The 17868-nt window shown below is 34.7% G+C and overlaps 1 protein-coding gene across 1 annotated transcript; it reads left to right on the top strand.

The window, feature by feature from the left end:
• The first annotated feature begins 3700 nt into the window (after nucleotides 1-3700).
• LOC101107331 (small ribosomal subunit protein uS12-like) lies at nucleotides 3701-4179 on the top strand. Its single transcript, XM_042242738.2, has one exon. The coding sequence runs from the start codon at nucleotides 3701-3703 to the stop codon at nucleotides 4130-4132; it is 432 nt and encodes a 143-aa protein (XP_042098672.1). The 3' UTR covers nucleotides 4133-4179.
• Nucleotides 4180-17868: the final 13689 nt, after the last annotated feature.

Raw genomic sequence — 17868 nt, 5'->3', positions numbered from 1 at the left:
TCAAAAGCATCAATTCTTCAACGCTCAGCTTTCTTCACAGTCCAACTCTCACATCCATACATCCCCACTGGAAAAACCATAGCCTTGACTAGATGGACCTTTGTTGGCAAAGTAATGTCTCTGCTTTTGAATATGCTATCTAGGTTGGTCATAACTTTTCTTCCAAGGAGTAAGCATCTTTTAATTTCATGGCTGCAGTTACCATCTGCAGTGATTTTGGAGCCCAAAAAGATAAAGTCTGACACTGTTTGCACTGTTTCCCCATCTCTTTCCCATGAAGTGATGGGACCAGATGCCATGATCTTTGTTTTCTGAATATTGAGCTTTAAGCCAACTTTTTCGCTCTCCTCTTTCACTTTCATCAAGAGGCTTTTAGTTCCTCTTCACTTTCTGCCATAAGGGTCCTTATTAGTTATCTATTTTATATATAGTAGTAAACCATTATCTTTCAATCGTTGTAGAAGTTAATCTTACTAAATAAAATCTAGCACTAGAAAGAGAAGGCAATGGCACCCCACTTCGGTACTCTTGCCTGGGAAATCCCATGGATGGAGGAGCCTGGTAGGCTTCAGTCCATGGGGGTGCTAAGGGTTGGACACGACTGAGTGACTTCACTTTCACTTTTCACGTTCATGCATTAGAGAAGGAAATGGCAACCCACTCCAGTGTTCTTTCCTGGGGAATCTCAGGGACAGAGGAGCATGGTGGGCTTCCGCCTATGGGGTGGCACAGAGTCGGACACGACTAACGCGACTTAGCAACAGCAGCAGCAGCAGCAGCACTTGAAAGGTATAAAAATCTTAGAACTCTTCTAGTTAGTTTGTATTGATAGTATGGAAAACACTTAGTACCTTAGAGTTGTAAGTGCAAACTATACTTTTTCATATCTTTTTTGGGGAAGGGGAAATTTGTTTTCTTATTCTCTACTTTCAACCCACACCATCATCCTCATCCAGAGAAATAGTTCTCTCAAGTTACAGATAAGATGCCAGTTAATCAATCTGGCTGGTCACTGGAGTGAAATATGTCACTGCCAGATCCCCTGATACGTTGTATAGTGGCACAGACTCCTGGAATTGAAAGGGAGCCAGCTCAAGGAGTCATTTAATCCAGACCTCTCTCTTCCTGCAAGGCTCTGCCTGAAATGTCTAAGACAGATGGTTTGTCCTTAAAATTCACCAGGGACAGAGATTCTACAATATTACTCTGGAGCCTTTTCTAATGTTTAATCACTATTACTGTCAGGTCAGTTTAAGCTCTTTCCTGAAGTTTTTCCTCTGCAGACATGGAAAACAGTTGGTCAGCAACCTCTTTATAATCACCTTTCCAATACGCAAAAACAGTTACCAAGGTTCCCTTCAGCCTTGTTTTTTCTAGTTTACATGGTTTATCTGCCATTCATTTTTAATATATCAGTATTTTTATCTCTATATCACTATTTTATCTCATTAAACATTTTGATTACTTTTCCTTAAACTCTTTTCATTTCTTCTATATCACTCTGAATTTAGTGTTATAGTAAGTTCTGTAATCATAATGTAGTTTTAAAATTTTTAATAATTATAGGACAAGGTAACTACGCTTTTGCTTATTCACTAAATAAATACTTATTGAGTATTTTATGCCAGCAAGAAAAAGATAGATAAAGCTCCTGCTTTATATATATATATATATATATATATATTTTTTTTAATAGAAGAAACCAAGAATAAGCAATTTAAATAAATCTATAATATAATGTTATGATAAGAATAAAGCATCTTGTATTAATTAGAAAACAGCTAGGCTGCTGTGATCAGTTGTTGCTGTTTAGTCACTAAGTCGTGTCTGACGCTTTCGTGACACCATGGACTATAGCCCGCCAGGCTCCTCTGTCCGTGTGACTTCCCAAGCAAGAATGCTAGAGTCGGTTGCCATTTCCTTTTCTAGGGGATCTTCCCAACCCAGGGTTTGAACACGCAACTCCTGCATTGGCAAGGAGATTCTTTACCACTGAGCCACCAGAGAAACCCCCACAGTGATAAAGACCCAACAATAATTCAGTGGTTTGAAGAAGAGGTTTGTTTCTCACCTAACAGTCTACCCTGACTGCTCTGGATCATCAAGAAGTCATTCAGTGACCCAAGCCCTTCCATCATATTGCATCATCAAACCTTAGGTCATTGTCATTATTCTTATAGTATAAGCTGGGTCACCCAGAGTTCCAGCCAGCAGAGAGGAGAAAGACAGTATATGTGAAGCTATCCTAGGCCCAGAAGTGGCACACTTGCACTCTGTTCCATTGAAGAGAACACAGTTATAGGGCCATGGTCGGCAAGGGAGACCCGCTAACTATGTGCTCATGAAGAAAAGGAGAATGGATTTGGGGGGAGTGCCCAGACAGGGTGTTGCAAGCACTGCCGATGTTTCTCCCCAGTAGCCTCAGAACTTGTTTTACCTCTTTATGTGTTTCTGCTTTCAAAATCAAACACTGGACTGTTTTTCAGAAGATGTTCTAAGAACACTGGAAAGTCTTAGGAATTTATTTCCCCAGACCCTACCTCACCCAGGGGGGACTGATGTGTGCCACAGTATGAAAGACCAGCCCCCTTACCCTCTGCTATTAGGACAATCCTGAGGTATAACTTACATTTTAGATTCCCTTGCAAATCACAGGCTGAAACTACTCTCTATCAGAGTTGGCCTGAGATTCATCCTTGCTTGTATGTCTTCTCTTTCCTGTCCTGCTTTCCACATCCCCTTCTTGGTTTCCCCCAGGAGTACTTTCTTAATGAATCACTTGCACATGACTCCTCACCTGATGGTCTGCTTCTAGGAAGCCTGATCTAAGACACTAGGTAAAGGGCTAAAGGTGCTGGGCCATTTGCAGTGGCTTCCCATATAAGATCAAAAAGAGTATCTGGAAAAGAAGGAAAAACTTAGCTCGCAGCTATCACTATTACTGTGGGAAAAATGAAAAACTAAAATGTGTATTTCTGCTGCTAGGTGCAGCATAATATATATAAATTTAGCTTTTGTGATGTGGGTATCTACAATCTGTTCAAAAAGTGAATGCATCTGTATCTTGTGTATTATCAAAAATTGATCTTCATAAAAGCAATCTTCTAATTGGATCTTTGAAGATAAAGGGAATAAAATTAGTAGAATGGACAACAGAAGTGCTCAGTGACACTTCAGCACTGGGTAACCCTCAGGTACTTAAGAGTCTTTCCAAATATAGAATGTCATGGATTCTAAAGCACTGAAGAGTGACTTCTTTTGGGGGGCCAAATATATTGCCTGTCATTGTTTCGAATAAGGGGAATGATTGCTGAACTATATGGAAAATAGGGTGGGGGGTGTTGGGTGTGAGGAGGAAGAAGAACTGCAGAAGAAGCAACCGGCAAAAGATTAGCTGATTTAGTTTTGACTTTACTAATTGTTACCATCTATGATTCTCTTCTATGATCCTAATTAACAAATTAACACAGAAGTTTATGTTACACAGTAGTTTTATAATAATACTAAAATATGTAAATACTAGACTTATTTGTTTATTGCAGAATGACTAGGTTTGCATGAATAATTAACCCAGCAAGATAAAATTTTTTAAAATAGATTTCTAAGTTAAAGCATCACCTTTGATAAATACAAAAATCAAGAAATATAGATGTTACTTAGAGTAAAATTCTCTTTCGCTGAGGCCCACAGTGCCAGCAGGATGGGCAAGTGTTGCAGTCTTCCTACTGCCAGGAGGCTCCGTAGCCACCGACAAGACCAGAAGTGGCATGATACACAGTACAAGAAAGCTCATTTGGGCATTGCCCTGAAGGCCAACACTTTTAGTGGCATTTCTCATGCCAAGGGAATGGTGCTGGAAAAAGTAGGAGTTGAAGCCAAACAGCCAAATTCTGCCATCAGAAAGTGTGTCAGGGTTCAGCTAATCAAGAATGGCAAAAAAATCACTGCTTTTGTACCCAATGATGGTTGCCTGAATTTTATTAAGGAAAACGATAAAGTTCTGGTTGCTGGATTTAGTCGCAAAGGTCATGCTGTTGGTGACATTCCTGGAGTCCACTTTAAGGCTGTCAAAGTAGCCAATGTCTCTCTTTTGGCTTTATACAAAGGCAAGAAGGAAAGACCAAGATCATAAATTTTGATGATGAAAGCACGATAGTAATAAATTTTCATATACCAAAAAAAAAAGTAAAATTCTTCAAGTTCTACCCTGTCAGAGCCCTGCGGACTCTTCTAAGACTCTATGTTTTACTCATAGTTAAAATTGTATATCTATTTTTGTGCTTATTTGATTAATATCTATCTCCACATTAAACTATAGATCTGCAAGGGCTACTTTTGATCATTGTTGTATCTCCAGCATCAAATGCAATGCCTAACACATAATAGGTACTCAAAAAAGTTTTTTGTTGATCCAAAGCAATTAATAAATATATAAATAAAAATAATTTATATTAAATTTCAAATAATAGAGTCTTTACCATCTAAAGTACCTGGTGTAAGAATTCTCATACATTACTCTGTAAATTATAGAAAATGGATAATGCAAATGATTCTTGTCCTTAGAAATGCAAATGAGTTATATACAACAGAATGCCATTGATTATTGCCCTATGCATAGATCAGTTTTGCATCATTTGCGAATATATTTTAGCTTTCCATATTGCCCACATGTATGTGGTTCTTTGAATTCTTCTTTGAATTGCATGTAACATTATACAGTTTCCTTCATTAATCAATGCATTAAATTAAATATTTGATAGGTATTTGTATTTGTATGAGTCATGACTACTTTCTTCTAGAAAGTATGCTGTAACACCTTAAAAACATCTTAAATAAAGCAAATAGTCTATTTATGTATATGAAGATATATGAGAATAAACTACATGAGCAGTATGCTGTGCCTAAGCAGGAACTGACTATACTTCTTTAAAGAATTTTATTAGTCAAGCCACAAAGAGAGTACTGAAGGAACTTTTTTATCACTATTTTGCTTTTTATCACTATTGTTAGTTCATGTAACAAAGTACCAGCACTGCACTGTATCATTCAGACTCTTCCTTAGCTTCCTAGGATTTGCATACTTGGAAAATATTTTACAGAGATCATCCATACAAGTATTTCAAAATACTTGTCCTGGTTTGCAGTTAAATTTGTTCTTTTATTTTCTGTTTCCTTTTGTTGTCATTATTTTGCTCCATGTTATATACTTTAAAACCAAAGAATTTTCAAAATTGGAAAAAGAGACAGCTCAAACTTTGGAATTTCAACTCCATACATGTTTGAAGAGTGCAAAGGTTGTATTGGGGGCGGGGAGCAGGACTAAATTACATATGATTTTTTTCAAACAAATGCCAAACTGTATCTGCTAGTAAGTTTTACCTAGCTTGGAAACCAAACTCAGCCACATAGTATGAGAATGCCAGATATACGACAATAAATATTTTTGGCATAGTTTCAAAGCTACATAATGCCAGACATAGACATGTAAAAGTAATGGCAAAAACTACAAAGATTATAAAAGGAATAAAGTCACAGTTCGTAATTCATATGATTATGTTCAATAGCAGACTTAGACAGCTTTTCACGTAATAAGATCCACATGTAAAAGCATCAGCTTATTTTACTCAGAAAAAGATAACAAATATTAAAATGGCTTTTAAAAGTAAAATTTTGTTGAGAGCTTGTAAATGTATGTTTGCAAGCTGAAGGAGAAAAACTTAAATTGTCTTTTTGTTTCTATTTAGATACCCAACTTCTGCTTCCCTGTTTGTAACACAGGACAATTGAATAAGAAAACAGAATGGAGTTTTAAAGATTGGACTGTCTCTGAAATATTGTCACTGTAATCTGAACACTAAAACTGGAAAATACTATTCTTCTAAAATTAAATAAACTGTCTTGCATTGAGAGAAAGGATGAAGCAAATATAGTTGTCAGATGTTCAAACCTTGATTTGACTACTGGGTACAGATTGTGGGGCTCAAAGCCAAAGTTAATAAAGTAGTCCAAAGCAATTTCATTATATCCTCCATTGCAAGGTTAGTATCTCAGGTTGGTTTTTCAGTGCAGGCTTTCCAGCAACATTTTGTGCTACCTGTAATATCTTGTTTTGGACCTAAAGAACTCCAACTAAATTGCATTTGTGATGGGTTTGATTTCCAGAGATAAAAGAAGCACACTTTGGTGTTTTCGTTTTGTTTAATTTATAGATTAGAAGTGGCTGGCCATCAGGGTGGGCTAATGAAAAGCAAGACTAAGGGGAAATGCTAGTGAAAGAAGGATGGAAGAAACCATAGAATCTGAGATAAACTGTCAGTCCCTTAGGCAAGATAAGCCAGAACACCACAGTGCCAAGAACAACTAGCTTGGGTTTCAGTTCTCAGTCACAAGCAACACTGCAAACTGAAGTTCAATTTTAAAAAAAGAATTTTACCAGGATGGGAAATAATAATTTAGTAGGTGAACTGAAAATAGTCACATTTTGAGATTTCATAGTAAGGGCAATAAAATATTTCTTAGTACTATAGGTATATATGGTATTGATTTTTTATTTTGTTGAATAAAATGTAAAAATTATTTTTGCTTCTTTTCAACCCAGTGAAAACTTATAACGTAGAATAAGTTATATGGCATCTCTTATCTATCAACCATTATGAAAGGGAAAAATGTTTTCCAGACATATTTTCCTTAGTTCCAAACTTTGCAGGAAACTTTTAAATACCCCTCTAGTGATGCACTATTTGTATTGAATACATGTGCAATACACTGGTGGTGATAGGCACTCTTACTTAGATGTGGGTGAAAACATTTGTTACCAAAAGACACTTTCAAACTGAGTTCTATCCCCATTTACACATGGATCCCTTTAATGGATGTTGAGAGTCTTGATTTAGAACTTTTAATAGGCTCGTTTACATTTTGCAAATCTCTACCTTTGAAATAAAAATGCAGTGATCCACCCATCTGCAGACAATTAAGACCAGCAGCCAAGTATAAAAGGGTGGAGAACTTTTAATAGGTGTTTATAGATTGGAAGCATCGACCCCCTTTTAAATGAAAGAAGCCTAAGAAGAAATAGTAAGTGTTAAGGATAACCATGAAATTCATTTAACCCCCCAAGCAGAAGATCTGTTATCAAAGAATTGGCAGAATTCTACACCTTCCAACTTAAGGTTCTTAGCTTAAGTACTCAGCAAAAGTACTTAGAAAAGAAATATCTTATTTAGAAGTGTTTTGATTATAAATTCTTAACTGCTTTAAGGTCAAAAACACGAGCCCACAGGAAGACCGACAGTAAGGTATGTGATATAAAAACAAATATTTCCATAAAATCTTTGCCCTAGCAAAAAGGGAAATTCTTAGTAGGTTCAAGGTGGGAATTTAGGGAATAGTATTTTTTTACAGGAAATACTGGTTAGGCGTTTTATATAGGGGGTTCTGCATTTGTGAAAGGATAATTTGCTCTAAAATATGTGGGCAACCAGCCTAAATTCTCTAATTGAGTAGTTTGCTCATAACCCCAGGCCATTAGGTGAATGTAAACTGTTACAGGCTTAGTAAGAAAATAGTCCCATTAGGATTTTTGTATTTGTATGTGGTTGTGGGTTAGAGTAACTGTTTCCAAAATCATGGATTAATGAAAAGCTCTTTTTTCTAAGTTTGCAAATACCAGCTTTGAAATGCTCAAACTCAAATTAAGCCAAGGATTCTTTTTTTGCTCTTTTTTATTCTGTTTTTTACAGTTAAAAATTCTTTTTACAAGATCAACGCTGAGCTCTAAGTTCCACTGTAAGTTATCTAAGGAAAATTAGAGATACTTAATTGACTGGTTGTTAATAATGGAAAACATTCAAGCTTTCTTTGATACTGTCATTCAAAAACTTTGCTCATATCCTAAAATTCCCCTCATTGGCCACTGCCAAGGAACTTGGCAGAAAATGGGTATGACTTTTAGAAACTAACGACTAGTACAGAAATTCACGAAATGTTGTGTGCGTGTGTTTCATTTGGTACACGTGGGGTGGGTAAGCTCGTATTTCTGTGAAGGAGAAGACAACTTTATGTGCTGCTTCTTGCGTCCGATCTTGGGCTTCTCTCTTATAATGGATCCCTTCAGCTAAACAGTCTACTTCTTTTCCTGTTCCAGGATTCTTGTTAACTCATCACATTGTTTCTTCCTAAGCATAGTATACTTGCATAGCAGAGCAAGGAAGGAACCCAAAATAGACTATGTAATGCTCCTTTCAATCCATAACTATAAAACGCAGAAGAAATTCAGTCAAAGGAGGAAAATACCTGACGAAATACATTGAATTGACATATTCAAATTGAGATAATCTGTGTCTTGTTCGTGTCTCCATTTTCCCACTGAAACTGGCTCTAGTACTAATAAGCGTGTGGATGCTAGTTTTATATCAAACCTTCTTTTAAAAACTGAATTACACAAGACCTTTTCTTCACAATTAAATAAATAACAAAATCACAGAGCCCAATATCAATCTCTTAGGCCACCTGGGGCAGGGCTAGGTGTTTTCATAGGCTGGTTAACTTTTTACTGTCTAGTTTCCTTTTCTCCACTTAAAATGTTCCTATTTCAAAACGTTATAACAGTACAGCCATATCACAAGTATATGTTTGCCTAAATCCTTTAGTTGGAAAAATCAGAATGATATGATATGGGAGGAAATACAAAAATAAAAAGAAATCCTAAAAAGAAGATACCAAAGCAGAATTGTTCTGAGATAATATTGTAAGAAGTGAAAAATTAAGCTCATATACAGGAGGATGTGAAGAAGGAATTTTAAGAGGGTGTGCTCTACTGCGAAAGTGCATGTAAACGCCATCCCTTGAAAGAATTCCAGAATAGTTGGATAGTTTTGAATAGCTTTCTTAAAAATTTTCTAAGAGTTATAACAAAGAGATTGTATTTATTATCTTCTTTGGATTGAGATTGAAGCTAGAATACTTGAATAATAAATTTTGGACAAGTTGAGAGATGAGATTTGCTGAAAGAAATAAAGATAAAGGAAATATAAATTGACTCTAGTAACAACCAAATGGAGAGAAAGGATTTATCTTCAAAATTCTTCCCTTAATTTATCATTTTCAAAAGTAATAAAATAATACTATAGAGAGGAAAGGCAGTGATTCATCAGATTCTTTCACATACCAGTTTACCAATATTTTTAATACCAGTATAACTATGAATTGTGTTAAGAGCAAAATGAAAATACGTATGTAGATAGTTTCATGGACAACAATCCCACTTGGAGTGCCCAAAAGATGATAAAATGTTAATGAGAATTGAGACCTAACAGAGAAAAAAAAAATCCATAAATATAAATATAAGATTAGAAACTATTTGCATGTAAAGATGCTTCAAGAGGATCCTAGATAATTTTCTACATGAGATATGGGTTGAATTTCTAAAGAATAACTGTCCAATCTTTCTTAGTTTCATCTTGTACATAATTAATGAATATTTGTTAGATGAATGAGAAAGAAAGAAGAAAAGCAAGCCTATTACAACACAATATCTATTTTGTGAGAACGAAACTACTATAAATCTAAATATTTGCTCTTTCAAGTTTACTAAAATATATTTTTAAATGGATACATGGTAGATAACTATTAGAGTCAGATGAAGTGTTTTCATTTTTCTCTCTTCTATAGGTTTGAAATCTTTCATAATAAACATTTTAAAAATGAAAAAGTGTATTCCTCAGGATTTGCAGAGTAAAGTGGCATATACAAAATTCATATTTAGTAACCAAAACTTGGAGATTATTATGGAATTTCATCTCAAGGAAAGACTTGTTGGGGGAAGGGATAACAACATGGGGTCTGCTCTGTCCAGTGACAATGAAACAAGAAGGTGGAATGAAGCATGAAGGGAAGTCAGAGGGAGGGGCATGGCAGTCGTTTCAAGCCTGGTGGCTATTTTAATATTACAAGACTTTGTTCTTCCGATGCTTCACCACCTCATTAACCTATATGTCATTCTGAAGTATTTTGCCATGCTCTGATGATTAGAGACTTGCTCGCTAACAACACAACATTTTAAATGCAAGCTCTTCCCTGGAGTTGTGGTGAATTAATTTTCAATTAGTTTTCATTAATGAACTTCATTTTATGGGTCCAATTGCTGTCCCAGCTTCAGGAAATCCAGCAAGTACTTTGGTGGGGTGAGAGGGGGCAGCTGGAGGAGTCAGGAATATCCTGGGCCCTTTGCATGAGTCCTTACTTCACTTATCAACCAAAACAAAAAATTATAAATCAAACACTACCCATGGAATCCAGGCATCTTTTCTGGGATCTTTAGAGGTTAAGTTTTATTGCTAGTTTCACCTGGGTTTTTATCTCATACCCCAAAACCAGGCTCCAAGAAGGGGAAAAAATCGAATCTGAATAGAAAAGTGCTCTGGGCAAGTCACTCATTCTTTCTATATCTTCACTTCCTCTCACGGAAAAAAGTTTAGTCCAGATTGACCAGATTCAAGTAATACGTGCCTATAATAGTTGGCAAATGATCACAAACACATCTAACACAGAAAGACAAACTGTGTAGTAAAACCAAAGTTCTTGGGTTGCTAATGAAGGACTAGTAGCCTGGGTAACACTCCCACAAGCCAAAACTCTAGCTGTTCCTCAGGGAGAGTGTGATGCTGCTGTGCCCAAACACTATAAGGTATCTATGGTCATACCATTTCCATCCTAAGAACCTGTAAGAGAGAGTTGTGATATATTCACACCTTGTAGCAGAAGACTTCGCCTTAATAAAATGTAATACACATTTTTTTCTTCATGATTTTTCTATAAAAAATGCTAAGTTGGTTGATAAATTAATCCTTTGATATTTGCTCTTAAGGAGACACATGTTTTTTTTTTAAGTACACTGGGATTTTAGAATTACAAAAAGATATTTTATTCCATCTTGTTTCTTTGACTCAGAAGTAAAGCTTATTTCTGAGTTAATGGAGTTAATTCTTCCCTTCACACAGAAATGATTAATTATTCTGTTAGTAGGCATTTATTGAGTGCTAATTTATTCATAATACCAGGATCTTCAGGATCATAATCTAAAAAACAGAAATGAAACTAGAAGATGGGGTTCTGTTCCAGTGAAAATATAAAGTAGTTGAAATGACAAAAGAGGAATGTATGAAACTGTAGAAAAGTGAAGAAGGAGCAGATGAATAAGTGAAAAATCGTGGAGTGGAAATTAAAGGGGAAGTTCCCAGGAATGATGACATAAACCTTAGTCGATGTTTAATTATCTTTATTTACTTTCTTCATCACAGTTTCTCTGTGTTACTGGTTATTTTCTTGTGAAAACAAACTCAGATTTTCGTTCTTTTTAAATGAGTAGTATCTTATAGATAGAACCATTTCTTAACATTTGGTTCCTTACCATGTAAGAATATAAGGATGAAATTGGGGATCTTGTATAATGATGTAAAGAAAATGACTCCCCCCAAAGTCAGCAAGAAACTAAAAATGTAAAATACCTTCTTATGTAAGTCACTTTTAAAGATCTGGAACATCACAATACAGATTAGAATCTAATCTGGAAAAACCAGAAAAATATAAAAGAAACAATAGATCGTAAAATTCAGTAATGATGTACGGGAACAAAACTAACCCTCAAAAGAAATAAGTGACCCATCTGATAGTGCTATGAATAAAAGAGAATTTGTCAAAGCACTTAGAGGTGTTTAATCTCATAAATTTATGTGTTTTCACAAAATATGATGTATATAATTGGTTATAAACTTAAGGTCTGGAGTCTGATGACAGCATAGTAGGAAGAGCTCAGATTTTAGACTCAGATCTGAATTAATACCACTTCTGACATTTATGAACAGGTTCTTGGACAAATATTTTAGCTTCTCTGAGTCTCAGTTTCATTATTGGTAAAGTATAAATAAAAATAATGCCAACATTATAAGGATTTTGTGAGGATTAAATGGGAAAATTCACGTAAAATGTTTTGCACATGGTATGTACTCAATAAAAGTGAACTATTGCTGCGATATATACTTAGCTAAACATTTGGAAGTAAGCAAAAGTCTCTAGGTGGATAGGAAGTTATCTTACAAAGTCATCTCATTAGCGGAGTCCATAAAATAATTTTATTAAAACCACTAATAAATTTGGAGACATAACCAAATGAGAATTATGTGACTGCCATTACTTAGGTTGCCTGGTGATCAATTTTTAAAATTGATGAGATGTCACTAGTTTCCAAATCTTAACTTCTGGCACAAACATCAACTATTTAATATTATTTTGCCTTCATAATTCCATAAAAACACCAGATTATTAGGTTCTGCCTTTTGTCCTAAACTCCCCTAAGTTATATCAACAATAATGTACATGTCCTATGTCTTCCTTTGAATAAAACATAAGTGGATAAATGTGGTTTTATTAAGTCAGCTGGGAAAATAAACTCCCTTGCAGCCATCCACCTGTTTTCTACATATTCCAAAATGGGAAACGTCAACTCTCTTTGAGAGAACTGCTGTGAAACTGATCTCTAAGTACATTTTTCTAAACTTGACATAATCATGCCTTTTAAAAACATGATACAAGTTTTTTTAAGTATTAAAGGACTTTTCCAGGATTCTCTAATCTTTGTCACAATGTTCTCATAAAATGAATGATTTTTGCTACTTTTTCAAGAAATAACCATACTTAGTAACTGAGTGTCAAGCAGTAATACCAGAAAAAAGCAATGAGACAGAACTGAGTGAAATTATAATTCTAACTCTGAAAGCTACTTCTAAAATAAAGAGGGTATGTGTGAGTGTGTGTGTATAAATATATATACACAACTGATTAACTTTGCTATATAACAGAAAATAACATAACATTGTAAAGCAACTATACTCCAATAAAAATTTTTAAAACTAAGCCATTTTAGGTACAAATAAACTTTTTTATGAAACAGAAATAGAGTCACAGATGGTAGAAAACAAACCTATGTTTACCAAAGGGAAAAAGTAGTGAGGAATAAATTGGGAGATTGGGATTGACATATACACACTACTATTTGTAAAATAGATAATAAGGACCTCCTGTATAGCACAGGAAACTCTGCTCAGTACTCTGTAATGATCTATATGGGAGAAGAATTTTAGAAAGAGAGTATATATGTATCTGTATAACTGATTCACTTTGCTGTACACCTGAACACAACATTGTAAACAACTATACTCCAAAAAAATAAATTAAAAAAGTTTTTAAAGGCAAAAAATCCACTTTACCTAGATTAAATAATAGAATATTATTGTCCCCATTCTGGCCTAAAAATATTATTTTGTTTTCTTTTTTGTGAAACAGTAATATATGTACATAATTTCAAAAATTGAAAAGTTTGAAATGATATACTACCTCACTTATCTCCCAGTTAAACCTACTTCTTAAATTGGAGGCACTATGTTGTCATGCATATTATAAACATAATTTTACATTGATTTTCCTGATAGAAACTTTTACTTCTGGCTTAATATATGTAACATATATTATATTTTGTATTATAATATTAGTTAATAATATTAAATCAGAAGTAAATTAATAAATAGGTCATAAATTACTGCAAGTCTTTTGTGACTTGTAGTCTTGAAGAAAACATCTAACATAAATACTCTATTGTACTATAAAAAGGCCATTAAGAGAAGTTCTAAAAACCATTTTGCTTAAGGTTCTATTTATATGAAGTCGAAAAGAGAACTGAAACAAATACCATAAACTCCCATTTAGCCAGACCCAAATAACCAGAATTCTTTGTAGTCATAGGCAATAATTCATGTTCCTATAGATGGTCCTATGACTCTGCAAGATGAAAGTGCCTTCTGAAGCACAAAGCAGTACAATTATGCTTGACTTAGTCTCACTATTAAAGTCATCATATTATTTCCTTGAAATGTATGATCCAGGATTAAAAGTTTCATATATGTGGCAATGTCTTTGTTATTCAAAATATTAAATTAATCATAATATTTCATTATTCTCAATTTCTTTTAAAAAGGAATTTCCTTTTAGATTAATATGGAAATAAGAGGACGTGTGGAGAAAAGGGAAGAAATCTTCACCTACGTCACATTATGAGTAAGACCTCTGTCCTCATTCTTGAGTTCATTGGTGTTAATATTGCCTTAAAGTATGCTAAGCAACTTCATCTTATTTTTAGTTTTTCCTAATAAATTATATATCATCAAACATTCAGATATTTTCTTAATAGATTTTGATTCCATAAACACAAAATTTTAAATGCATATGCAATTATTTTAAATGATTAAAGTGCAACTCTTCAGATATTTTCTACAAGGAAAAGTACTTTCCATAAATATGTTATTGTGCTAAGATATCATAAATGTACACTGAACATTTATGGTACTTAATTTTATAAGTTAACAGTTTAATGCCATTTACCAGGGCTTCTTTTTTTTCCTTACATAATTTAACTCATTTCTTCAGAGCTAGTTACGTCTACTTTTTACATCATTTTAATGATTATGTATTGTGCATGGTATGAATAACCACCTTAAAACCTCACTCCCTGAATCCAATTTAGAAGATAAATTGTTAACACAGAAAACTGTTTTTAGAGATTCCTATGGAAAAAAATTTAAATATTTTATGTATACTTTGCTTTGAGTTTTTAAAATATTTGGAGCAGGCTAAATTGTTCCATTATTAACTATTAAAATTTTTGTATTTATATGCATAACATTAGAATACTTCTATTTTGACAGACAGAAAGGAAAGGAAGCAAGGAAATGTACAGTTACACCAGAAAGATTCTGTGTCATCCAATACTCAAACACCGCAGGGTATGCTAAGAGAGTCATTAAAACAGCATTCGGCTGTGTTCCGTTGGCATATGGTAGGCTTCCAAAATTAACAGATATTTTGCTGCCTACTGGCTTGTATCACAGTCTTGATAGTTTGGGGGGTTTTGTTTTTGGTTTTGGTTTTTTAGAGGGGGTGCATTTTAAATGTCTTTGTTTTGATAGGTACTTTTGAGAGCTTATGAATCATTAATCTCTTTAGATGTGTGATTCTGGTTAAAGAAACAAAGATCATATTTCTTCCATTTTCTTTGCAATTCTCTCCTCTACTATGTGCCTCTCTCTCTTCCTTGTGCATTGGGGTAGCCTCTCTGTTCTCTTCCTCTGAGCCAGATTGCCATTTTTTAAATACATTTTAAAAACATACTCAGGAAGGTATAAATTTGTTTGGCTGTGGACTTCCCTGGAGGTCCAGTGGTTAGGGCTCTCTGCTTCCCCTGCAAGGGGGTAGGGGTTTGATCCCTGGTGGGGGAACTAAGATCCTGAATGCCTTGCAATGCAGCCAAAACAGAAAGAAAAATTTTAATTTATTTGGTTGTGATATCTGTTTCTCATGCCTGACTGAATAGGTTGTAAGTTCCCCTTGACCTTTCACGTGCGCAGCAGCGTCTCCAATTTTGTTCAAGACATACGGGGTTAGCTCTGCCTCCGCACACCCTTGACACCCACAGTATAACTGGAGTCACTCTTACTTAACTTTAGCTTGGTAAAATATTCAGTTTATAGCCCAGAATGTGTTCACTTTATAAATCAGATTTCAATAAAACTCCAAAACAAGGAGTGTATTTCTAAACTGTAAGGAAGAGCATAGATCTACTCTCAAACTCCACGTAGCCAGGTCACTCTGTAGCACTGTTTTCAAAATGAAATGAAGGTTTTCAGAGTCATATAAACTCAATCTCGATGTCCATGTATACGCTTTCTAAATAGTAATTAGGATATTCTGAGGCTTTGATAAAGGAGAAAGCCTCTTCCTCCAAATTTCCACTGCCATCTGTGTCTGAAGCATCCATTGGCCATTTGTTATGCCAGGTGTCAAATTTCTTTTTGAGAGTGTTACACTGAGATTTCTGAAAGAGATGGCAGTATTACTTAGCTCCTGCTTAACCCCTGCTTACTCCCAGAGGGATCAAAGGGCAGTACCTATTTTGAGGTCAATTACTCTGTCTCTTTAGTTTAGAAGGATCTTAGTTATGCAATCTCCAAGACACAAAGGGTAAAGGAATTTTCCTGCACCCAAAATCACTGACACCACATCATGAGAGATTCCAGCCCTGCCAAATTCTTCTTCAGTGGTGTAACACAACACAGCACAGGCAGGAATTCACCAGGCAAAGGATGGCTGGAGGGCTGTTGGTTGCCTTTAACTTATTTTCCACCCCTGGAGCCAGGGGAAGATTCAGATTTAGCATGTTTAAGAATATAGGTACTGGGTTTAGGTGGCCAGGATTCAAATTTCATACGTTGCTAACTGTGTGACTTTGGACAAGTTAATTATACTTCTATTTCCTCTATGAGAGTTAATAACAGCATCTATTTCATAGAGCTTCAATGTGATGATACTATAAAGTGTCTAGCCTGTGGTGAGCATTTGGTAAGTGTTGACTATTAATTAATTAATTCATTCAAGAAACACTGAGCACCTCTACAAAGCATTTTATGGATGAGGAAACTGAGACATGGAAATCTTGGGCAGTCACCCCAAATTCCTATTGAAATAGGACTGGGACCCTGATGTCTTACTGTCTATTTTCCCCTTACCAGGGTGAGCTAGTCAGTCCTCATAATGGGATATTAAAAATCCAACTTAGATTTGGGAAACAACCAGGAACGTCTCAAAAAATGAAATATTTCAAAGAAATGCCAACTTCCTGTTTCAGTTTTGTGAAACGTGTAATGATTGCAAACTTGTCTAAAATGTTTTCATGAGCAGAACAAAATAAGACTGAGATATAAGTGTGATTTACAAAGAGGAAATGCCAACAGATCCTGAAGCCATACAAAAATCCATCTTACTTGTGTTGTATGAGTTTAAAAATATGCCTTGTTGTCAAGTGAGGGCCTGGGATGTTTAGTTCTTGTGTGTATTGTCTTTATTTCCTCATATAATGAGATTCTTATAAATTTTAACCAATACTATATACAACATAAGAAATAATCAATAAAGACAAACAATGGGTAAAGGGAAAGAGGAGATGATTTGAACTGACAAATTATTTCCTCAAATGAGTGCTTACTCCCAGAGATTACCTAATAAAATGAAGTTATTATACTAATAGGTTAGCCCACATCCACCCTACCAAATGCTGATTTTAGATTCCCTATGGAACAAATACTACTTAAAACTTTAATTTCCATATTACTACTACTGAATTGAAAATGTCAGGCCATATAAACCCAAAATAAGTTAAGAATACATAAAAGGCTAGAATGAAATCAAATTAAATATAAATTTCTCCACATATTCTGATCAGACTCTAAACATACAATACTTTGGCTATTTCTGCATAACAATGCAAATTATGTTAACGTTAAAAAGTGATCAAATCAATAGCTAGTTGTGTGGTTATGAAAACAATATTTATTCAGGACCAAAATAACAGTGAGACTTCCCACTGAAAGCAGAGAAAGTAATTACATTAAGGCTGTCCAAATAATTTGACCAAATTTAAATAAGTCTCTATAGGTGGATTTTTCCAAACATCTTTAACCAGATGCTGAGGTTTGATAGACAGAGTAGAACTATATTTTATGATATGAATGTTTCAAAGTGTTGGGACCTGATTTTTTCCTAAATCTCTCTAATTGAAACTGTCCCAGAATTAATATGAAAATAAATTTTGAAATAGCTAGGAGTCAAAATGTATATTTTGAATGACAGCAGTTCTACTGGCTTATAATCATTTCTTTAGAACGGCACTCATCTCATATGCTGGCAAGGTAATGCTCAAAATTCTCCAAGCCAGGCTTCAGCAATACGTGAACCATGAACTTCCAGATATTCAAGCTAGATCTA

The sequence above is a fragment of the Ovis aries genome, chromosome 2 (genome assembly GCF_016772045.2).
Source record: "Ovis aries strain OAR_USU_Benz2616 breed Rambouillet chromosome 2, ARS-UI_Ramb_v3.0, whole genome shotgun sequence".
In the NCBI taxonomy this organism is placed as follows: domain Eukaryota; kingdom Metazoa; phylum Chordata; class Mammalia; order Artiodactyla; family Bovidae; genus Ovis; species Ovis aries.
The sequence above is the reverse complement of the archived record's forward strand: the minus strand, read 5'-3'. Positions and strand labels throughout refer to the sequence as shown.